Here is a 24,726-nt window from a genome sequence, read left to right on the forward strand (position 1 = left end):
TGATGTAGTAAAATAATTGAAGCATGTTGACACAGTGGATTTTAAGTAGAGAAAAAGAAATTAAGAGATGCAAAATTATAATATCAGAATATTTTGATATTTTAAATATTCTTAACTAGTTTTTAAAGAACCTGATGATTCGACAAGAAACATTTTACAGGTATAGCTGCAAACTCATCATAAATCAAAATACATTTCAGAAAATTATATAAGGTAATTTTCACTTGAAATTGCTTGCAAAAGGCAAAAAATGCCTTATATATAAAGATAGGATTTCAGTACTATACACTGAGAACTGAAGGTAACTAAGAATTAAAAAAAAAAAAAAAAAAAAATTTGAACTATCGTTATCTTTCATTTAATGGCATCGATCTCTCATCCCTACTCTTACCAGTTTTTCTAATGAATACTATAACTGTGCTTAAGATGTTATAGTTTTAGTTTACCTATTTCTTTGTTGTTACACTGTCATTATTTACATTGTATACTAATGTCTAACAAATAAAATAACTGAGGGAGGTGTCTGCTGAATGAATGAATAATTTTTAAATTGAGGGGAAAACTTAAATATTTTTATTATCCAGTCATAAATGGGAGAGTTAGAATTTAGCAAAATATCAGCCAATCTGAATAATTCAGACTTTATGTACCTCTTTCTTTTGTCTTTACTGTTCTGGGTTTAACTGCACATGTTCAAAATATTTCTACATTAGGGGTGGTAAATTAGCAACATACTAACCAAATTCAGTTTGTAGAAAAATGTTTTATATGCGTATTTTAAATTAACAACTTCACATAGGAATTCAGACTACAAGTTTCTCTTAAAATTTTCTAAGATCCAGCAACAGTGAGCCCCGTCCCCACATGACAAGGACCAAGTAGCTAACTGCATGCTCCAAACCACATGAGGCCCCATCATTCTAATCCACCTTCCACCTGCTACTTCTCTTACCCTTGTGACCTGGTCCCTCTGGGCAATTGAGTGCCAGACTCATTCTCTACACCTGCATATTACTCAGGTTTAAAAATTCTTCCACACATCAGACAGACAGTGCTTCCTTTTATTCATATTCTATGTTACCGATTATCATTTCTCTTATAGCCATGGAGTTGTTCGATTCATAAGCATTTCAGATTTCAAACTTACAAGGTTAGAGGGAAAGGGAGAATTGATACCTATTAATTGGCTCCTGAAGTTATAATAGTGTAGGAAAGCAGAAGTTAAAGAAGTAAGGTTTCATGAAAACATATCCTTAGAAATATACTAGAAGTCTTACTACATTTAGCTGAAGGTCATTGTAACTGAGCTCACTGCAACATGTTTTTTGATATTCATAGGACAGGCCCGTTCTCCTGAAACAATAGCTACCTACAGAAAAGGCCTAGTGACAACATGTTGACATACAGAATAGGTTTCCATCATGGACTCTGGAGTCCCAAAAGGGTCCACTGAACTTTATAATCAATTCTATAAGAATCAAGTCCCTTAAAAGGGCAAAACTATTGATCATTATCAACAATTCTTTATAATAAAAAGTACAAAATTATTTCATTCTTCGACTTCAAAGAAGTGTAACTTTACTTCATAACAATAATAATGGTTCTGTTAAACATGAAAATACCTCTGTTTTGTCTGAAACTGGAAAAAAAAAGACAGTTATGTCTAATTAGCTCAGTTAACTTCAGCTAAAATAGAATTCACCTACAAACTCAACTTGGCTTATAGGTTGCTAGCACGCATTACTAATATGAAAGTATTTTTGAAATTATATGCAGTTAGTTAAACCCAGAAAACTGAAGATAAACGTGACGGTGCTGGTAGAAGTCATTACAGAGTAAAGATCTTGACTCAATGTTGTTTGTTCTTTCCATTTATGAAAATTAGAATGTAAACTCAAACATGTAAATAAAATGGGAAATAAAATCCTTAGTTATGATTTTTTTAAAAAGTAGTTCTTGAAACATCTTAATTCATAGTTATTTAATTACTTCAGAAATTACTTGATGAATAGTCAATATAATCAAAAAGTTTAATTTTCTAAAAGGTTATAAGCTAAACATTCAGGGAAAAATGCGGATTATTCAAAGCAGTGTTTATGGATACTGCTAATGCTGTTCAGATTCAGAGTCAATGGTTTCCTGGATGATATTCAAATATTTAGAAAAAGATGAATTGTTATAATATTAAAGTAAAAATAACTAACAATAGTGTCAATAGGGCCTTATTATCCCCAAAAGACAGTATGGATGGCTCCCTAAGGTGATGAGTAGTTAAATATTCGGAAGACAAAATCCTTATCCTCTCTGAAGGTGTTCTTAAGGCTTTCTGGAGCCCAGAATCCTATTTACTTACATGCATCCTTACCTAAACTAGCAAGCATTACTCTGAAGTAAACCCTGCCCTGAACCAGAAGACATTTGAATTTAAAGTTTTCCTTAACCTGAATGATCCACTGCTGGTCTTACTCATCTAAATCTGTAAATTTAAATGAAACCTCTTGGTTTCTATGCTGAACAATTAGAGAACAATTAGAATAATGGTCACTATGAAGAAAGCTCTGCTTCAGGAGCCATCATTGTAGCAGAATAAGCAGAAAAAGGGAAACAAAAGCCTGATATCCCCTGGCTGGTCACAGTAGACGGTGGATCAGCTTTTAGCTCAACTATTGTGATTCTGTCTCATGAATTAAAAAAAAAAAAAAAAAAAAGGCACTTCGTCCCCCCTAAAAAAAAAAAAAAAAAAAAACCAACAACATAAAACAGAACTTGGATAAGAAAATGTCTTGGATAAAATATGCTACATTGCTATCACTTTAAATCTATTATTTAAAGAAATACACCACAATAAAATTAGAAAATATTAGTGTACAGGTTTATTCTCAAAAAGAAACAAAATTAGGCAAGATGACATTGTAAGAGACTGTGCAGACCATCAGTAAGCATAATCAATCATTTCCTCAGGGTTAGTAGATGCTAGGCTTTATTGAGTCCACTCTGGACAGAAAGAAGGGGTTGAGGAAGTACCTTCAGTCCAAGCCAGTAAGCCCAAATGACAGCAACAGCATGCTTACGCCTAGCCTCCTCCTTCAAGCGTTTCAACTCCCTTCGAGCCTAGAATGTTTTAGATGGTAAATAAAAGAGACAGCCCAATGCAGACAGCACAAATGACCAGGAAAAGACACCCCGCCAAATAGAAGAGCCAATTTATGAATAAGGATTTCAGAATGACAGAGGAACGGTGCATAATCATTTAAACCCAAAGAATCAGTGTCAGGCTGGTGCAATCCCTTTATTTTTAGTAAGCTGAGACTGTTTCAGAGGAGGGCAATCTGTGTGGTACCCAAGGTAAGCACTCCTCCGACCCCTTATTTTCATTCTTCTCCTTTTTTCTCCCCTGTTTTCCCTCCCTCCTTTATCAAACCTTTAGAACTATGAGTGCCTCCTAATAATTTCAGTAGACTTCCCTTTGCTGCCAGCACAACGGGGTGGGGTGGGGGGTGAGGAGTGGAGGGAATTCCTGAGTTCATTAATTTGGATGTATAAAAAGACATCTCTGGTGAATAACTATTTAGAAAACTGGAAAGAATAAAAGTTGTTCTCCTAAAGTTCAAAAAAACCCACAAAACTTGAAATTCTTTCCAAGTAGCAAACTAGAAGTAGCATGTATCGAAATTCAATATTAGCTAAGGCCCCAAACGAGGAAATATACTGAAACAAGATAAAAAATGGAACAACTTATAGGTTTAAAAAATTAATATTAGAGAAACATTAATCTAAGCCATGTCATTTTAAAAGAAAGGAATAGACAGGCTTTGATTTTTTATTACATTATACTCAGACTGGGAAACGAGCTCACTCAGTGCAGAAATCTCAGGGTTAATTCTCTCTAAAAGTCCCTCTGCCTCTGCTAGGACATTGTCCTCTGCTTATAAAAGGGACTAGTTTGTTCTTCGCTAATTTTCAAGAGAAAACACAAATGAACAACTTTGATGAGTTTTAGGTAACATGGGCCAAATGTTGCTTTTCTTATTTTACTCACAAGATGGGCTTATAATGCTGACAAGGTAGACTTAAAAACATAGGACTATACTGATATTCGTGTTTCTAACTGGAATACACATTTTTAGCAGAGATGACCTTTGATTTTCTAAGTAACGAAAACATCTAAAACTCTTGTCCCTTGGGGTTTGTGAAATGTTCACAGAGCCCACGACTCTGCCTGGGGATTAGCAAGAGCATTTTGGGAGGCCTTTGTTTCTGAAAACAAACAGCTGATGCTGAAATTCCTGGGATTCTTCAGTGGCAATTAAAGCTAGCTTTGCATGAACACAGCTTTCTGTTAAATCACAGATGATAATTCTTTCCACATATAATATTTTGCTTATAATCATCAATAACTGCCACAGTGAGCCTAAAAAAGTTTCATTCATAGATTAATATTTAAGGCATGCGTTAAAAGAGTTTCTGTTGTCAACATATTGCAGAAAACCAAATAAGGCCCAAACCTGAACATTCTCAACATGCTCCCCCGCCCCCAAAATCTCTAGAAACTACAACTATATGTCAGGGAAGAGAAAAAGGAATTTTAAAAAAAAGCAAAAATTAAACATGCATGTTACTTCTTAAGAGTTTTAAAAAACAGCAACTAGTGTCTCATTAGTAAGCAATTAGTCTTTTTTGCCTGTACATGCGTAAGCTTCCTACCATGTACTGCTGACACTAACATCTCCAGGTTTATTAGACCCAGCTGCTAGGCCATGCACCAGTATGAGCCACTATTAATTATAGTCGTTCATCCCCTGATATTCTAGAACTACAGACTGATTATTGCAGATTTGAGGATGGAGTGATGAGATGTGCATGTAAAGTACCTTAGATCCAAGCCAGTAAGCCCAAATAACTGCAATAGCATGTTTATTCCTAGCCTCCTCCTTCAGCCGGCTCAGTTCCCTTCGTGCCTGTGATGCATGTGAAAAGGAGTTACAGAAAAGTTTAAGGCAGGAAAGGTTACTGCTGCTTTTCAATGGAGAAAGAAGAAAGACACTGGTCACCAACAAACAGTAAACGCTAAACGCAAAAGCGTGTGCCACCGCCCCACACCAAAATGTTGCAAAGAGCAAGAGGCAAATGCGTGCTCAGTAGCTTAAGCCAGTGAAACATTTTTTGTCCCCGAAGGAGAGGGTCCGAGAGGATCCGTTGTTCCACACGTTACTCCCGAACCCCTGCCTTCCTGGGGGTGGTCTCTGGCCTACCTGGGTACCATGCCAATATGCAGCAATGGTGGTGGCAGCTTCCTCGCAGCGCTTTTGATGCTTCAGTTCTCGCAGGATTTTTCGGGCCTGAGGTGCAAAATCACCCAGAAAAATAGAAAGTCAACCAAAAACTGGAATCCATAGTGATTCGAATAAAAAATACATGAAGAGACAGTCATAATACACATTCTCAAGTGAAAAATTAATAGCTTAAATCAAGAAAAGAAGTTGCTTATTAGCCCAAAAGGGACTATGAGAAGGTGGTAAATCAAAACATCATGAAGCACAAAGGAGTAGCCCCCAAACCAGATTGGGACAGCAGCCTCCCATATCCTAACATGTGACAGGAAACAAATGTGACCACAGACAGCAATGTAAGCTGGTGCATATCGAATAAAAGGAGTAGTTTTCAGAATGAGGTTGGAAGATCTCCAATAATCCTCTAAATTTATTTTATCACTTTTATTAGTTGTCCAGGGATATAACTATAGCTGCATTTTTAATTCAACAGATGTTTAAAAATTTGTTAAAATACAATTTCCACTGGTCCCAAACCAGTGGCTTCTATCCAGTAGCTGCTAAAACCTAGTTTTGTGGGTGCCAGGAGAATCCCTGACTTGGAAGTAGAGCTTGAATCCTGCTTCTGATGTCTCTAGACTGGAGACTGGACCCAGGACTCAATAATTAGGTCAAGGAAGGCAGCAATTTCACTTACTCTACGTGCTCAAAGTTGTACTTTGGCATCTGCTGTGAGACAATTACCAAGTCCTTGGGTTACTCACAGGCCTAGACACAAGTCAGTTGATATTGCTGGATTCCTGGCCCAGGACTCTACCCTCTGAAGGCGTCTGGGCCTGGGAACTACCTTCAAGGAGCCCTGTTAGATCCAGCCTACTCCACCAAATCTCTCAAAAGGGCAGTGGTCAGAACAGGCTCTGAAGTATCTATGACTCAGAGCAGAGGTCAGTAAATTTTTTCTGTAGAATGCCAGATGGTAAAACTTTTTGGCTTCGCAGGTCATGTGTTCTCTGACACAAGTACTTAACTCTGCCACTGTAACACTGAAGCAGCCACAGACAAGATATGAAATAAATGAGTGTGGTTGTGCAGCAATAAAACTTTATATAAACTTGGTATTTCATGTATATATTTATACAAAATTACCATCTCATATAACTTTTACATGTCATGAAATATTCTTCTTTGTCTTTTTTCTTTTTAACAATGCTTAAAAAATATACAAAACATTCTTAGCTCTCAGGTTGTAGGAAAACAAGAGGTAGGCTAAATTTGACCTGTGGGCTGTAGTTTGCTAACCCCTTGACAAGAAGGATCTGGAACTAGATCGCCCACTGTGATCCCCACTAGAACAGCTAGAGCTTAGGATCTTTTGATCATTATGGGGCAGCCAGCAAGACGGTTACTGGGAAGTTATGGGCACTGCTGGGCTGGAGTGCTGAGGCCTGGCAGGACTCACAGGTGGGGAGGCAACAATGTAACAGCCTTCTGAATTACAGCTTCCCTCATAAACGGGGCAAGAGGATACTGAAATCATGTACAGAATTATTTCAAGGTCTTCCTGCTCAGAGAACAAAGCTCTTGAAAAGAAAGCTGGTTAGAAGGAAGCAGCCAAGACATGGTCACCAGGGCCCCAGCTTGGGCCACAATATTTATTCTTTCCACCTGACTGTTTACAGAGTAAACAGGAGACGGGGAGCTCTCCCCTGCAGGGTGAGCTTAAGACATCATCCTTTGTGAAGAACCTAAAAACCCGCAAATAAATAAGGCTCACTTCTTTGAAACTCACCTTCCAGCCCCGGATATAAGACTGAATTACCAAGGCAGAACTCTTTATCTGTTGATACCTCTTTTGTTGCTGTAAAATGAAAGGGGAAGATCTTAGCAGCTCTATTTATATATCTAATAAATATACCGCAAGGATTGAAAAGTATTTGTTCACTTAGTGCAATGAACTCTTGACCACTCATATTCTTCTGGGAATCAATATGAAAAGAAATCAAAATATCAATAAATCTAAAATTATCAAGGCACACCTAGTTTTTATTGTGCTTTGCTTTATTGTGCTTTGCAAATATTACATTTTCATCAACATTGAGGCAAGACTCTTCACCAGCAAAAAGATTACAACTCACTGAAGGCTCAAATGAGGGCTATTTTTTTAATTAAGGTATGTACATTGGTTTTTTGTTTTTGTTTTTGGTTTTTTTAGATATAATGCTATTGTACACTTAATAGACTACAGTATAGTGTAAACATTATATGCACTGGGAAACCAAAAAATTTGTGTGACTTGCTTTATTGCAATATTTGCTTTATTGCGGTCTGGAACCGAACTCGCAATATCTTTGAGGTATGTCTGTACAGTTAATCCAAAGTATGTTTTAAGGATGCTAAATATAATTAATTTTTATATGTCTCAGGACCCACCATAATTAACATCTCTTCTTTGTATTATGCTGTTATATAATATAGGGTCCAACACACGGTAGCTACTTTGTAAATGCACATTAAATGAATACACACTGCGTATTGAAGAATGAATACACACTGAGTTCTGCATATGTTTCTGTGTTCTCTTTTCTCTGTGCACATCTCACCATGCCAGCCTCCACATCCCCGGTTCTTTCTAGATTTGCCGCTTTTACTCTGCCTCAAACTGGGAAATCAGCTAACGAATTTAACTAAATGTCTATTAATTGACTTAGCTTTATTTATTGAGCTCCTACTCTGCATATAGCCCTTTAATTGAACCATGAGGATATAAACATGAATTCGACTCCATCCATGCACTCAAGGACTTACAGTGGATGTAAGTCAGCTGTATGAAATGGGAACAGGGTCCCAGGAGACATACAAGCACAGCAGGCAGTTCAGATGCAGCAGAGGTTCCTTTCAAGTGAGGAAGCAAAGACCCAGTAAGGCTCCAAGCAGAAGGCTCCAGGCCAAGAGTTGGCTCAGCAAACTCAATGCCCAGAAGCCTGCATTTCTTACCTCTAGGGCTGATGCCTGAGAGAGTGGAAGTGGTTGGGACACTATCCCTAGAAAAGAGAGCTTCTACTGTATTTACTGTGGAATAGTCACTAGAATGTGGGCATTTGCCATGAAATTTCTTAGCTTTTCAGAGTGCTAAAGTCATGCTGTGACTCTTACACTCTGGAATGCCTAGATTTCTCAGCTCCCTTTCTCTGAGTAGGAAGAGATGCCTTCCAAGACTCTAGGCTACATTTTGGGAGATCAAAGGAAATGGAGGGTGATGTTATCGACCTATGGGCAGCAGAAAAAAACAAAAGAGGATACCAGAGAGAAGGGCAAAGAGGACACTCGGACCTTGGACAAGTCACTACCTTCTCTGGGCCTCAGTTTCCTCATCTGTCAAATGAGGAGCTGGAAAATCTCTAAGATTCCTCACAGAGCAATATTCCATGGCTGTAAGAACAAACGTTTCCTACAATATCTGATCATCACTTCTGACATCCATTTGGTACATGTTTTCTTTTCTAATTCCCAAATGGCTCGAAAATAACTTCACTTTAAAATTCATCTCAAGGAACCATGAACTATCACCGAATATGGATTTTTAAAAGAATCGGTAACTGAAAATGGGTATTCAGAAAATCTTTGAGTTATCTGGTTGAGAGAAAATACTGAGTTTAATCACTGGCTTGGAAAACATGTTAGTTAACTGGATGAGGTATTTAGTTCAAATTCTGAAATTGATATAATACTAGAGCAAAATTAATACTTTCCCTAAAAACTAGGCTATTACTTGTTTTTAGTCTACAATTAATATTGCTTGTAACTCTTACCATCATGAATTAATGATACATCTAGTGACTTTTTTTTTTTTTAAACATGGAGAAACAAAAGCTCTATACTGGGGAGTGGCAGGTGGCAGGGAGGGATGCAAATACCACTTGATATTCTTGGTTCTTTGCCTTAGCTGTTTCTTCTTATCCTTCTGATGAAGTAGCCCCTTCCGGAAGGTGTTCTTTGATCATCATATCTAAAGTTATATACCAGATCCCTATTATTCTTTACCTCAGTTTTCTATTTCTTTCTTAGCATTTAACCACAATCTGTAATTGTTCTGATTATTTATTTGCTTAATTGCATATTGCCCCTCACCAAATATAAAACTCTGTGAGGTCAGAAATTAGGTTGTCTTGTTCACTCTGCAATCCCCAGAGCCTGAAAAATAGGTGTTTCAAATATTTGTAGAATTCAAGATCGATAAATTCAGTACACTTCTAAATTGGATGTTAATGATCTCAAAAAAAGAAATGAGAAGAAGGGTTCCTCAGGGACTGGTTATTTGTTTATTGGTCTTCCTTTTCTCAGGCAAACAGAAAGTAGAGTATTATGAATCTGCAGAAGAGCCGAGTATCACTGCCATGTGCAGCCATACTGGGTGACAACAAGTCCTCTGGGCCTTTGCAGAATACATATGAATAAATCTATCATTAATATAGCTGGATAAGTTCATACATTAACACTTGTATTGTTGGTTATACTCTTTTAACTAGAGAAAGAAAATTTTAAGATATCCTTTTAAAGACCAAGCAATTTTTCTTTAGCTTAATCAGTTAAGAATCTCATTAATTTCTAAAACTTGGAAATAATACACTAAAATATATTATATGAGAAAGGTCAGCATAAGTTGTGCTCTGATTATACACTGACTTATACCAAAGCTGCTCTAGGGCTGAAAAAGAGGAAGAATACCTTAAAGGAGATTTGACTACAAATTTAATGCATTTTCCAACTCACTCTCTAGTGAAAAAGTATAGAGTGAAAAAGCATTTGGAAGCAATGTTCTTATCACTGAAATTCATTTTGTGAGAACACAATTCAAGTTCAAAGCTAGCCTTGAGATAAACCTTCGGGATGCCCTCAAACCTGTGGTACACCTCTATAATCAAGTGAGAAAAGAAACTGCTAGAAGAAATTCCATATCCATTAAATAGAATTACTTTATTATTGAATCTTTTCCCATAGTTAATAGGGCCAAATATTGGAGGACTAGAGGAAATTTAACCCTTTAACTAAACCCCAAATTCTACTAAATTGTGGCATTAGTTTTCTGGGATTAAAACCATTCTCAGTGCTGCTGCAATAGAATAGCTCATTATTTTGGAAAATAATTAGTCAAAGGGTTAAAGAACATTGTCTCTTTTAATTTGATGACCAAATTCAAGATGCAGACTTCCTGTTATATCTGTATCAGTGGGAGGCAGTGTGGAATACTGAACTTGAGCTCTTAAGTTGTCCTGGATTCAGATCCCATCCCTGCCATTCAGTAGCTATGTGATTGTGGGCAAGTTACTTAATGGTTCATGCCTTAGTTTTCTCATCTTTAAAAAAAGGAACCCTAAGAGCACCTATTTCATGAGGTTGTTGGGATAATTACATACATAAAAATGACATACATGTTAAGTATCTAACAAATGTTCGTGAGTAAGCATCATTATTACAGATTAAAAATGCTGGGGACTTACGGCGTATCTCCTGTACCAGGCAGCAATCACGATTTGACTTTTTCTCATTAGCAGGAAGTGTGTGCGGCATTTCCACCCCCGATAAATCTTCTGAATGAGAGTGGCCAAGTCCTCAAGCCTTTGCTTCCTCAGGTCTTCTAATTTGAATAACTAATAAGAAATGATAGGTGGTTTTTCAAAATTCTACCAAATACTCCTGGCATATAAGAAAGATATCCTCAGGAGGTAAAATATTATGATGTTGGAGTCAATCACATTGGAAAAAAAGATCACTAACTGTCTGAATTAGAGATAATATGGATAAAAGCCCATGCGAAAACTATTTTGATGAATTCAGATTCTGGTGATTCAGCATTTACGACAAATCAGAGAAGTGCTGAACTGAGTGTAGGTTTGCCTTCACACTATCTGTGATGATGTGATTATTAATAAAATGGAGATGCTGGCAAAGTTTTTCTTAAACAATTTAAACACTTTACAAATTCTAGAAATTTCCAATTACCAAGCAACTACTAGACCAATTATACTTCATTCTAGTCTATTCACTTATAAAAAGACTTTCTTGGAGTTCTACTAAGTATAATTTTAAGTGCACCTTTTAACTTCTAAAAAATTTTAATTTAAGTGCCTTCATGTACCTCTAAATAATTGAGTTGTCTTTCCTTAAATGTTTGTATATTTCAGATATTACACATCTAGACTGAAATTTACCACCAATTCCTATGAATTAGGCAAGTTTTATTGTTGTATAAAAAGTTTCTTTATGGTTTCTTTCTCGTACAACCTATCCGATAAAAAGACTTTGAGGTTTCATAAAAAATACACATTCTTCCATTATCCTTTACCCTTATTTGCCCATTCTTTTGGATATTTGCAAATAAATACAAGAATGTGGCAGTCTTGGTAGCATCTCAGTAATGTCAGAAATATCCTTTAAGAACCTGCCCGTGTAATTATAGTATAAGTTCAAAGTATAAAGGTTTTGATTACATACTGTTCTTGGGTTTCGGATGAATATCTTTGATCTACCAAAGGAGTATTCTTCCACGGGAATTTCTAATTCATTAAACAGAACCTCCACACCAGCCCTACAAAAACCAATAAAAACAATGAGTTTTCTGAGTTACAAAAATAGTTTACCTTATCTTAAATCATAATATCAGGTTCTCAATGGTACAAAAAATAGCTTTATTTCCAAGTATAATTGCTTTTGCAACAAGCGTCCTTCTATCAAAGCATTATTAAGACTGAATTCCACAAATTCAACCAAATCCAGTAAACATTAAAAATATAAATTTGGGTTCAGAACTACATAGTCTAAGAAAGTGTGGTATTAAAGCCAATTTCTTGATTTCATTAGCAGAGGCAAGACTTGTACCAAATATACCCATAACGAGTACCAATCAGAGCCTGGAGGTTGTACAAGAAACTCAGATCTATTTTGAACTCACTCAGTTAATTCTTAAAAACATTTTAAACACTGCTCCTGCCCCTCAGACTGTGGGCAGGGCTAGAGAGAGAGCAGTGCTAAGAGCCAGACTAATGGGGTACAATGAAACATGGGCCTTATATAATGGGAGCGAGGCTTAGACTTGGCTTTGACTGCTCCATCCTGGACCCTGGTTTCAACATCAATCTTTAAAACTAAACTTCGCTTCACCCCACCAACCTGTGGACTAAGTGCTAGGCAGGGAGTGAACACATGTTCTGTGTATTACGGTACATGTTAACCATAATACCTTGGAAATTAGCAGTGGGAACTGAAACCCAAATCCTATGTTATTTAGGTATTGATTTATGCACCAGAGACAAAATCATATGTCTGGAGTTTATCTTCTTATAACACAGGGTGACTGTCTAATACTGTCGAGGTTCCTGGGACAGGCCAAGTCCAGTGAGAATGTGAAGGTAACACCAGTATAAGTGAAATAAAAAATCCCCAAGTTGCTGCCTAAGCCCATAAAACAGGCACGTTGGCCTTCCTATAGTAGTCAGGAGGGCGTCTATAGCCCACAGAAAAGGGGTACCTTCTTTGACTGGTGAAAGCAGAAGAAAGGTCATTACACAGGCAAGATCTGATTTCTTTTTGGCAGTGACCCACCCCCTAGCACTAACGTTCTCTCTGCATGTGGAGAACTCACGGGGGCTACTTCCTAGGATGGGCCCGCAGTGGTCCAGCACTCTGTTTGGCACTGGATGGGTGAGCGCAATTCAGGGCAGATGAGCTGAAAGCCACAGGGCCCCGAGTTCTGCCATATTCTCCCATCCACATAGCTTTACTAGTAATAACATTAACACTTTGGACCCTATCTGCTCCTGTAATTATTTCTCAATTGGTACAGACCTGGTAAAGTGGGACCCTCATGCCCATCCACCAACTCTCCCTGGGGTTAATTCTCCAGTGAGCTGAGAGCAGTGATCCAAGATGCTCTTCTATGATTCTACACAAATATATTTACCAATTACAAATCCCCTCCTAACTTGCCATTACTTATTTTAGAAATTTTATTGACACACAAGTTCCAAATGAGGATTCAATAAGCCCTGTTTTGTCCTTAAAGAAAATCAAGACTTCTATAATTAATCAAGAATTGGTACAAAATGGTATCCTGATGGAAAAGGGTACAAAACAGAGATTACATCCAACTTTTCATAGAATGTTTTGCCTAAGAACCTGTGAAAAAACCAACATGTTATCTGTATGCTTTAAAATGTCATTATTAAATATGATCGATTGATTTTTTACCTTGCTGGTCCTTTCCAATGAGGCCATGTTTGTTTACAAAGCATTTTGTATCTTTCTAGGCAAGGTTCATATGCCTGCCTGAAGGCGTAGCCTGCCCTCCTCACTCGGACATTCTCCAAAAGACCCAGATACCTGATCTGATGACATACTAGAGCCTCGTTGAAGATGTGTGCTGCTTTTTTATCATTCGGTTTGATACACCTAAAAGATCACAAAAATTTTAGGTTTTAAATTCTGTCTCTTATGTATTTATCTGTCTGTGTTTTACAAAGCATCATATATATTTATTTTGTGGTGAAGTAATTATTTGTTACTCTTGAGAAACTTGGTCATTTCTTTTGAAATTATTTCAAGTCATTTTATAAAAACCTAAAAATTAACACAACACTACATACATCAACTATAATATATTCAGTAACCTGGATAAATATCACTCGCCCTTTGTTGAATGAAAGTCTGACATAAAAGAGTACATATTTTATGATCCCATTTATGTGAAGTTCAAGCAAAACTAATCTATAGTGAGAAATCAGTATTGGTTACCTCTGGGAAGAGGTAAGGGTAGAGATCAAAGGGAAGAGGCACCAGGGAACCTTCTGGGATGATGGAAATGTTTTATATCTTGGTCTGGATGGGGTTACATAGGTGTATACATGAAGATTCCATAAGTTGTATAATTAAGATTCATGTACTTTATTATATTGTATGTATATAATACATCTCAATAAAAAGATTAAAAACACTGCTGTCTCCCTATATCCCTGTATTTCCCGCCTTTGCTGCCCAAGGAAAGACAACATTTCCCAACCTTCCTTGCAAATAGGTGTGACCATGTGACTAAAATTCTGGCCACTAGGATCAGAGCAGAAGTAATGTATACCACTTCTGGGTGTGTCCTTAAAAGGATAGGGACTTGCTCTCACTTTGCTCATCTTCTGCTAACAGCTCCTGGAAATTCTGACATGGTGGAGAACTATCTTTGACCATGTGGACAAGGGAAACATTCTGGAAACTGCAAAACCACAAAATAGAAGGAGATGCTCTATAGCCCTAGAATTTTTATACTTAGAAGTTACATAAGAAATAAATGTCAGTCTTCTTTAAGCCATTGTTATTTTTGGATTTAGTTACAGTAATTTCTGTATCCTATTAATACACTGTGAAATATTGGTGTTTGCATCTGCCTAGCTACAACCTCAAATAAATTCCACACATACATGTAATATGTGGACAGTTAAACCTTACTTCGTTTGGCCACGGTGTTTTATATGCTTTTCCTCTTACATTAAAAAAATAATGTCCACACTTTGGCTTAAGGACAGACAAACAGATCAGTGGAACAGACTAGTGGGTTAAGGCCTAGACTCCTATACATACATTCAATTAATTTTCAATAAAAGCCTCAAGTCAAATGAATGAAAGACAGAGATTCTTTTTTTTTTTTCAATATAAGATGGCAGAACAACAGGATAATTATAAGAAAAAATATAGACCTTAATATGAAATCTGAAACTATAGAGTCTGGAAAAACATATGATAATATATTTGCAACCTTAGAGTTTATTAAGACTTCTTAGAGACACATTAAAACCGCTAAAAGGAAAGAGGAATAAAGGAACTTTCTGGGGTGATGGAAAGTTCTGTCTTGATGTAGGTGGTGGTTACCGAAGTGTATACAATGGTGAAAAATAACAGCCATTCATCTAGGATCTGTGCATATCACCTCATGTAAATTACACCTCGATAAAACAGAATTTTAAAAAAAATTTAAAAAGACGTCCACTCAATTGAGAATAAGAAAAGCAACTGATCACAAAGAGCTTCCTGGTTATCTTTTTTTGAAACTAGAATTTTTACTTAATATATGTTCTAACCTGATTGTAATCAAACTAGGGGATTCTGCCTATTTATATTGTTACCAAAATAATACGAGGTAAACAAGCTAAACACAAAAATGTTCTTCACTCTTTCCTCATAACTGAATTTTCAAAGACAATGATAGAAGGTGTATGTGGGTGTAATGCAATATTATGAAATGTGACCCATTAGACACACACCTTCTATTATCTAGTTCACCAAATATACATATAGCCACTTGTAATCCTAGTTGTTCTTTACTGAACTTTGAGATCTAAGATGCCGTGGAAGCAAAAAAAGAAGACAGGATACTTTTAAAGGAGTCCTTTCTCTTGCTTTGAAAAAATTCAGATTGTTTTAGAAATCATTACTTTCCCTGGGCCTGTAACTCCCACAAGAAAGAAAGAGGTACATATTTCCTAACACCAGAATATTAAAGCCCCACTTGCTTCAGTGCTCTAAGTTAATAAAACAAGAATCCAAAATGAAATCAACAAAAGTTTTAAGCAAAACCCTTATCCCCCAAAAATTTACATACTGTTTCTTGTCATTAAAAAAATACAGAAAGTTGAGAGCCCCTACGTGCCAACAACCCAAACTCATTGAGTATCTATTCCTATCCCCTGCCACACTTCCAGCCTCACCCCCTTTTTAAATTCCTTACTTGGAAGGAGGAAAGGGCACTGGAGTATTTTAAAGCAAACTCAAGATACTGTATTATTTGACCTATAAGTACTTTAGTTATCCTCTGCTTGGGCTACACAGATTTAAGCAAATAGGAAAATGATGTTCCTTGTGAGTGCCTTCACATTCGAACTGTCAGAAACTTTTTGTGCCAGAAATACCTAATGTAGTTTGGATTCTTAGTCTGTAGGTTTTTCATCAGAGTGGCCACGGATGCCTTGAACTGTGAGCCTGCTGTAGGAGGCCTTTTCAGGTTGATCTTGGCGGGGTTCCCTTCGGGGAACAAAGACTTGATGAGGGCATGGCCGGCCTTCCACATGGCTTGGGACAGATCTCGGTAGAGAAGGTCATTGTTTTTGTCAACAAATCCTTCTACCTGGTACAGTACCTATGAGCAACACATAAGACTCAACGACTGACATACTGCACGCTAGAACATCAAACAACTGTTAAAAATATTCCAAGACTATGTATATTGCAGCCTCTTCTTTTTCCATCAAATCCTCAACACATTAGTCACACTCTAATACTGAATTAGCCTCTAAGTTTAAATTCCATCTGTCTAAATCACAGAAGAGTTCAAAATAAATCCCATTATCCTTTAGGATCTGCAAAAATAAACTCAAAAAATGTTATCATAGCATTTTCAAAGGATTTTCTCTTTTTTTGGTGTTCGAGTAAATTTTTGAGGTTTTATTTTTTAGTTCGCATGTCCCAATTCTAGTCTCTTTAAAAGTAGATAGGGGGAAATAAAGTAGATATAACCCTGCATTTTCAAAGGCATCCCAAGCAAGCAGCAAAACTGACCAGAAAAGTATCTTTTATTAACATAGGCTAATGAAAAAACAATGAAGTATCAAGTTCCAACATTTTAAAATTAAAGGTAATTCAGATACTATATACTTCATTTTTACTAAATAAAAATACATAATTGAGATCTTCTTCCCTTTGAAGTTTGCAACCATATTCATAAGGGGATATTAACTCCAAACAATGTTTTATGGTTCTAAAGATTAATCTATTGTCAAAATTATTTTTAACACTATCTTTATATATTAGGTAAGATAAAATTAATTCTCTCAAATATTAAGCAACTAAGTACTTAAAAAAGAAAAGTAAGTATTTTCCCCAGTGTCATTTCAAAATCTCAATCTAAGAATTCATTATTTTTGCTAAATAATTTGTGCTTTAAAAACCTTATAAGTCTTTAGTGACTTGTAATTTTTACTGACAAATTCCCTTTTATTAGCATTGATAGATCTTTTTTGTAGGATACCTTAGAGCTTGAAAATAATAAAATAGATTTTTAAAAAGACATTCAAATTCTTTCATTAAGTTCATTGGCTTTCCTTTCATCTACGAGTATTAATAAGATTCTGCTCAACATAGCCCAGATTCTATTTCTATTAAACATTTACTAATTAAAATTTTTTTCAATTACAGTTGACATTCAATATTATATTAGTTTCAAGCACACAGCATAGTGTTTAGACATTTATACATTTTATGAAGTGATCCCCCCCAATGGGTCTAGTACCTACCTGACATCATACACAGTTATTACAATATTACTGACTATATTCCCTTGATTCTAATATTTTAGCAGCTCAATTTATCCCCATAAGTTGGCAGTGGTCAGAATGCCATCTCTGAGGCACAGTCTCCTAGAAGGAACTACTCTGCAGGCCTGACTGGGTGCTCACAGTTCCCTCATACCTTGCCGGCATAATGCTGAATTCTGAAACAGCTGTGAGGCAGGGACGTGTCATTGAGGAACCGAGAGCACTTGCTCATTCTGCTTTCAAAGTGCTGGTGGGTGGCACAGATTTGGTTCAGCTTTTCTAAGAAGGTCTCATCGGTAACCGTGCCAGGCCTCAGGCACTCCTCGTCCAGCATGGCCAGGATTCCATTTGTGTTCTCGGAGAAAGGAAAAAAAAAGTTTCCTTCCTTCCTCACTGTATTGTTTTAATAATTATTCCCAATTACACCATCAAACACAATCAACTTAGTCACAAGAAAATTCCGCTCATTTACAACAAAAAGTTGAGAATCAAAACAAATAACAAGAAGCCACAGAAGTCAGCCCTTTTCCAGTATCCCAGGTGTGTGTGGGGGGGGGAGCTGGGAACAGTATAGAGCTCTCTCTCTCCCCTGCAAAACGGCTTCTCCCCATGGAACAGGATTTAGGAGTCACCTCAGCCATCTTAGCTGGCAATTAACTGAAATTCATATGTTAGAAAAAGGCAAATTAGACTTCAAAGATTCAAAAACAAATCTGAAAGTCAGAAACTAATGTGACAATACAGTCTCTATAACATGTGGTCATAAAACACACAGAACAGTCTTCCAAGGCCATTATTTGATTCAAAGCTTGAGAAGGAAATTGGTTTCAGATGTTCATGTGTTCAAAATAAAGTTTACTTTCTAGGAAAAAAAAATATAATGTGATTTGGGATGCCGCTTTTAACGATCAGTGCAATCAAGTTGTGTTTTCAGCATATTTGTTTAGAATAAAGTTCTTCTTCCATATAAAATTTCCAACTGGATGTTAAACATGAGGGACAATTTGTCTTGTATTCAGACCCCGTGATCATATTTATCCCAAGAGCAGTCAGACCCGTGAAACTGAATCAGGAATCTTCTACTTTGCTAAATAGAGGCTGCCGTTCTTTCGTTCCTTCAGCTGCCCTTACAGGCCCACACATCTCCATCCCAAAAAGAACAGTCCACTCCTCTGACCATCAACCCCGCCCACTTCCACCAGGCAAAAGCCCTCTCTCTCCCCTTTTCCTCACAAGGTTGTTAACATCCTCTGACCAGCATTTATTTATTCCACACAAAACCCAGGGGAAGTACGGACTCTCAGGAATCAAGTATGTTCCTAACAGCCCCAGAATAAACAGGATTGTGAGGTGATGCTGGAAGGAAACACTTCCTTTGAGCACACAAGTTCCTACGTGAACATGAGCTTCTTCCAGCATACATGCAAGGGAGTTTTCGGCTGAGATAATCTAGTTAAATTAAGTGCATTACCAACTATTCTTTTTTCTTCTTTTTAAAGAGAAATAAGTGCAACATTATATTTATGAAGGAAAACACAGTAGTCATGATTTCTAAAAGTTAAACTTCCCATAGCAAATTACCATGGTCACAAAATTTACCAGAAATAATTCTCAAAAAAATCTAGTGGTTTTCTGGATTTTACACTAGAGTTTTGAATTGCTTAAGTAAAATATTAGTGTTCGTGTTCCAACATTGTTCAGATTTTTCAAAACAAAATTTACTTTTTCATTGAAAAATAGTGATGCTTTGAATATTATTTTTTAATATTCAATTTAATCGAAGATACGGCTTTCGGGAATTCCTTGACTACTGAGAGAAAAAATACTGGTTAACTACATAATTTCCAAAAAGACTTGTTAAAGATGAATTGAAAGTGATTTGCTGGATATTTAGAGCCTGTAACTGCATTCCTGAAACATAGCACTCGCCTACCAATGACAGCAAAGACTGTAGGACAATAAAGTTTCTGCATTATTTCAAATTATTTTGTTAGCAAGGCCAGGATTGTTAGTAATCCTAAGCATAAAACAAGAGTTTCTAGGTTTTTACACACAAATCAGTTTTCTCGCAATCAATTCATTTATAGTAAAAAGAACCTGATGTAAAAATATCTTACGCTTCAGGAAGTTTGCTAAAAGTTATAGAGTAATTTTTCACACTTCAAGCCTTTTCCTGTACATACACACATACTGTGTCACCTGACATATCCCATAGCCTGTGGCCAATTGCAAAATCACACACACAACGACCTCTGCATACGTTTTCTGAATTGATGCTAGGTCTATACCAGAACCACTCCTAGGGGGCTATTTAATTCAGCTCCTGAGGCTGTCTTTTATCTTAACTCTTAATTTGAACAGCATGTTTCTGTGTGTGTTCTTTTAAAAAATTTTTTCCAGCTTTACTGAGATATAACTGACATAACATTAAATTTATGGCATACAATTTGATTTGATACACACGTTACAAAATAATTACCGACATAATCATAGCAGTTAGCTATCACTAATAAAATGACCATTTCTCTCTTGTGGTGAAACCACTTAAGATCTGTTCTCTTAGCAATTTTCAAGTATATAATACAGCATTAACTACAGTCACCATGCTGTACATTAAACCCCCAGAACTTAATCCTCTTATGTAAAACTGGAAGTTTATACCCTTTGACCCATACTCCCCATTTCCTCATTCCCCTGAGATCCTGGCAATCACTATTCTCTTTCTATGAATTTGGCTTTTTTAGATATTAGTGGTATCATACAGTATTTGTCTTTTTCTATCTGGTTTATCTCACTTAGCATAACGCCCTCAAGGTCTATCCATGTTGTTATAAGTGGCAAGATTTCCTTCTTTCTCCCAACTGAATAATGTTCATATATTTATATCACATCTTCTTTAACCACCTATTTGTAGATGAAAACTTAGGTTGTTTCCATGTCTTGGCTACTGTAAATAATGCTGCAATGAACATGGGAGTGCAGATATCTCTTGAAGATTCTGATTCCATTTCCTTCAGATATATACCCAGAAATGGAATTGCTGGATCTTAAGAGTGTTTTATTTTTAACCTTTTGAGGAAACTCCACAGGGTTTTCCATAGCAGCTGCACCAATTTACATTCCCAGTAATAGCATACAAGGGTTCCCTCTTCTCCATATCCTCGCCAAAAATTATCTTTTTGATAAAAACCACTGAATAGTATAATAAGAGATTGTTAAGAGTTTGAGAAATGAAATGGATTATTTTGATTTGGGAAAAATCTTTATGGCTGCGCCGAGCCTCCTCTAATCAGTGTTCACATTCCTAGGAGCCATGGACTAGACCTGGGCTCCCAACACAAGGACAAGACTGGTGTCTCTAAGGACATGGCATGTGCACATCATGAATGAGTCCTGTGACATGGCAACGGGATGAGCAGATGGGATCCAGGCTAAATATCAAAATGTCCAGTTGCCTATGTATGTGTTTAAGAACTGTGTTTGACCCCTTAGGATTACAATAAAGTCTCCAGAATCCGCAGTTCCCAAAAGAAAGGTACTAAAATTATGAAAATACTAAAGCATAATATTGAAAGCAGTGAGATCATTTGTAAGTAATGAATTATATTACTAAGACATTCTTTAGAAAATTGTACCTAATACTCACATTTTCTATTAGATCACAAATGATAGCGTTATTAAAGTAGTCAATGTGAGTCCATTCTATGTCCTGAAAAACAAAATAGAACAAAATCAAATTCCATATGATGATGCCGCATCCAGAAAATAGCCTTTGCCCATCATCTACCATATTTCACGTCTTCTCTGAATAATTCCTTTATAAAATCAGTGCTGCAAATGTCATCTTCCGGTTCCCAAAACTTTCTTAGTGGGGCAGTCCACCACTGACATGATCTGATTGAAATGAACGCCCTTGACCTGTTCTGAGACTGACTCCCATTCCAATCTCCCATCTGTAGCGATTTCCCATGCACTTCACTGGCCCTAGGCCAAACATTTACTCAACAGGCCCTTGGGTCAATATTACTTTGTGTATACTTACAATGTTTATGAGGAAATAAGTCAGAACTTGATCCCAAGAATCTAAGGCCTAGTTTTTTTCTCTTCTTAATTTGTAATCACAAGGAAAAAATTAATTTGAGTCAATCCCATGTTGTAGGGCAGTTAACTATTTCATGTGTGAAAATATTCCAGGGCTAAGACAAAATATTTTCAACATAAGGAAAGATACAAGAACCTATCCACTAGTTGTAATGCTAGTTACAAAGCCATCTGTGAGGCTAAATGTAATCATTCCGTATCTGCTTACACTCTGCCCATTTAAATGTAAACATTTATTTTTCTTCTGAAAGGAAAAAATTCATTCAGAAAGCAAGATAGGGATCTTCCTATATACTCTTAAAAGTGTTTTAGACGATCTGTACAAACTGTTTTAAGTTACAGATCAAAGTTTGGGCATTCTCTTTATGATGAGAAGACAGGAAGAAAATTATTCTGGCTTTTAGGATGTTTATGTTATCAAAGGTGTCAGACAAGTATAAAAGTTTCTAAAGCATAATGATCATTCTAAAAGAAAAATGAAAATTTATGCTTTCGCTTTCAAGTAAATAGATTATTTTACTAAGTCACTGGAGATAACAATCATATTAGAAAAATCTATATTTAGAAACCCCCCCCCAAAAATTCAGTGTCCTTAATGACATAAAATGACTATAAAAATGAAAAAAATATGTATCATTTCTAAAATATTAAGGCAAATAAAAACTGAAACAAAAATAAAGATATAATAATTTCCTTTTACTTTTTCGAAATAAATAATTTTACACTTAGAAAAAGACTGGCTATTTAAAAAATGAAAGGGTGAACAACAAGTATGTGTTTTATAATTAAGGAGGAAAGGGCTTTGTAAACATTACTTCTGATTATTTTTAAATTGTATTAAGTGAGACAGTCCATACGTAGCACTAGTACAATAGCTGGCATATAGTAGGCATTCAACAAATATTACCTATTTTCATTATAAATTTTTAGGAAGTCAGTGCTTTTCAAGATTGAACAAAGCTTCAAAATATTTTCAAATTTATATACAGCAATTTTGGCCTTTTTGGTATACAGCTCTCTAAGTCTGGGCAAATGCATAGTGTCATGTAACTACCATCAAAACCATCAGCCCCCAAGATTCCCTTGCGCTACCCCTCTGTAGTCACATTCTCTCATGACCCCTACCCCCTGGCAACCACTGACTTCTGTCTTTATTGCTTTATCTCTACAGCTTTGCCTTTTCTAGAACAACATATAAACGGAATCATACAATACGCAGCCTTCTGAGTCAGGCTTCTTTCATTTAGCATAACTTATTTAAGATTTATTCATACAATTGTATATATCAACTGTTTTTTCCTTTCTATTCTGCATAATGTGCCCTTGTATGAATGTACCACAGTTGTTTGTCCATTCATCTCAGACTGTTTTCTTAATAGATTATTTCACATTATTGCATTAGAATCCAGTGAGATTTGAGCCAGATGACTGATATTTATTGAGCACCTACTGTGTGCCATGCATTGTTCTGGGCCCTAGCAGCACAACAACAAAGAAAATTCAAGTTGGCATAGATGTCGTACCAAACAAATTTTTAAAAGACACAATATGGCTAAACTTTGATAAATCTGATTTTAGGGTCGTGTTTATATAGTCTTCTGAATCCAGAGTTTGTATTATGAGTGAAAAAGGAACATTTTTAAAAACTATATTTCAACATTACCTCCCGTATATACTCCTCCTGCTCTTCTTTAAGAGTAAGTTCAATGAAGATTTGTTGCAGCTTCTCATTACAATAATTAATAATGAACTGCTCAAAGCTGTTGTCCTGTATGGAGAAAAATGAAGACAGCCTCATAAACCATATTATTAGCTCTCCCATAACAATGACACTCTAACATCTCAATCTACGATAAATGTCACACACTGTCTCTTTAACTTGATCCAGCACAAAGCTCCTGGGACAGAGGCTTGCACATCGCAGGCACTGAATAAATGATTCATGAGATAAGTGAATGAATGCAGTATACACAAGTGATGCAGTATTTGAAGGATGAAGTTTTTAGTTGACAAAGAAGCATCCTACATGTGGTAAAAAAAAATACAAATAAGTACACTTTCCCCTGAAGGTTCAGGGGGAGCGGGGGAAAGAACAGTAAGATTTATAAGTTCTCAATCTTCCATTCTCAGGTCTAACTTTGGAGTTCAAGAAAGTCTTCTTGACCTGACCTCTTATTCCCCTACCCAAGATCAGTTCTCTAACTCGTACATACTAACGCTTGAAAAAAAATTACTCTAAATGTATATATGTGTGTATATATGTGGATATATGTATTGATTAGTTTCATATCTATCTGTCTGACTAGACTGTACATTTCTAAGGGCAAGAGCTGACTATACATCTCTTAGTGACAAAAGTATGCCCAGCACCTCACACCAAATAAATACTCAATATGTATTTGATGAGTGAGTAAATGAATGACACGTCTACAAAATGTTGACTCAAGAGAATCAGCATAGCAATATCATCTCCCTAGTTAGAAAAAATCTCTTCTCAAAAGGCTCACACATTTATTACTCTTATGACCCTCAGTAGTTTTTCCTTCACATCAGAGTTTTCTCCTATGAACTCTGATGAAAGATCCATGCCTAAATCATTTCTGAACCCACAGGGCTTAAAGCATTGCAGAGGGCACAAAATGCACATCTGTTGAATGAATATACTTCACCAAGAACCACATCATCCAGGAAGAGGTAGATCTGCTAATAAAACTAGTTATTTTCACCTCTATCCCACCTCTTTGCAGAGAGAGGGAGAGAGAGAAGGTGGCACTGGGAGTAAAAGACGTATGACCCCACCACTGATAAGCCTGATTCTTTCCCCACTGATATGGCTAGTCCTGGACTAATGAATGAGCTACAAGGGTCCTTGAGTAATAGTGGAATGAAGCTGGCTCCTCCCTGTGAATACACAGAACTATTAGCCTTTATATCTCTCCATAAATGACAAAAGCAAAAAAGTCATAGAGTTTTTATGAAATTTGACCTTTCAAAATCAACTTTGGTCC

The 24,726-nt window shown here is 36.4% G+C and overlaps 1 protein-coding gene across 2 annotated transcripts in view; it reads right to left on the reverse strand.

Moving 5' to 3' along the window:
- Window positions 1–24,726, reverse strand: part of MYO1B (myosin IB) — a 168,870-nt gene that overhangs the window by 16,101 nt on the left and 128,043 nt on the right. Inside the window, exons 14-24 of one of the 2 annotated variants that reach the window (XM_011355895.2) lie at window positions 23,382–23,486; window positions 21,264–21,326; window positions 17,772–17,972; window positions 16,217–16,443; window positions 13,515–13,715; window positions 11,763–11,856; window positions 10,769–10,918; window positions 7,060–7,128; window positions 5,253–5,339; window positions 4,872–4,958; window positions 3,025–3,111 (exon numbers count right to left, since the gene is read on the reverse strand). In XM_011355895.2, the coding sequence (XP_011354197.1) occupies window positions 3,025–3,111; window positions 4,872–4,958; window positions 5,253–5,339; window positions 7,060–7,128; window positions 10,769–10,918; window positions 11,763–11,856; window positions 13,515–13,715; window positions 16,217–16,443; window positions 17,772–17,972; window positions 21,264–21,326; window positions 23,382–23,486 (1,371 nt within the window). The remainder of the gene's footprint in view (window positions 1–3,024; window positions 3,112–4,871; window positions 4,959–5,252; window positions 5,340–7,059; window positions 7,129–10,768; window positions 10,919–11,762; window positions 11,857–13,514; window positions 13,716–16,216; window positions 16,444–17,771; window positions 17,973–21,263; window positions 21,327–23,381; window positions 23,487–24,726) is intronic. The other variant, XM_023528739.1, reaches the window with a different exon arrangement.

This window comes from Pteropus vampyrus, unplaced genomic scaffold (assembly GCF_000151845.1).
Source record: "Pteropus vampyrus isolate Shadow unplaced genomic scaffold, Pvam_2.0 Scaffold2, whole genome shotgun sequence".
Lineage (NCBI taxonomy): Eukaryota > Metazoa > Chordata > Mammalia > Chiroptera > Pteropodidae > Pteropus > Pteropus vampyrus.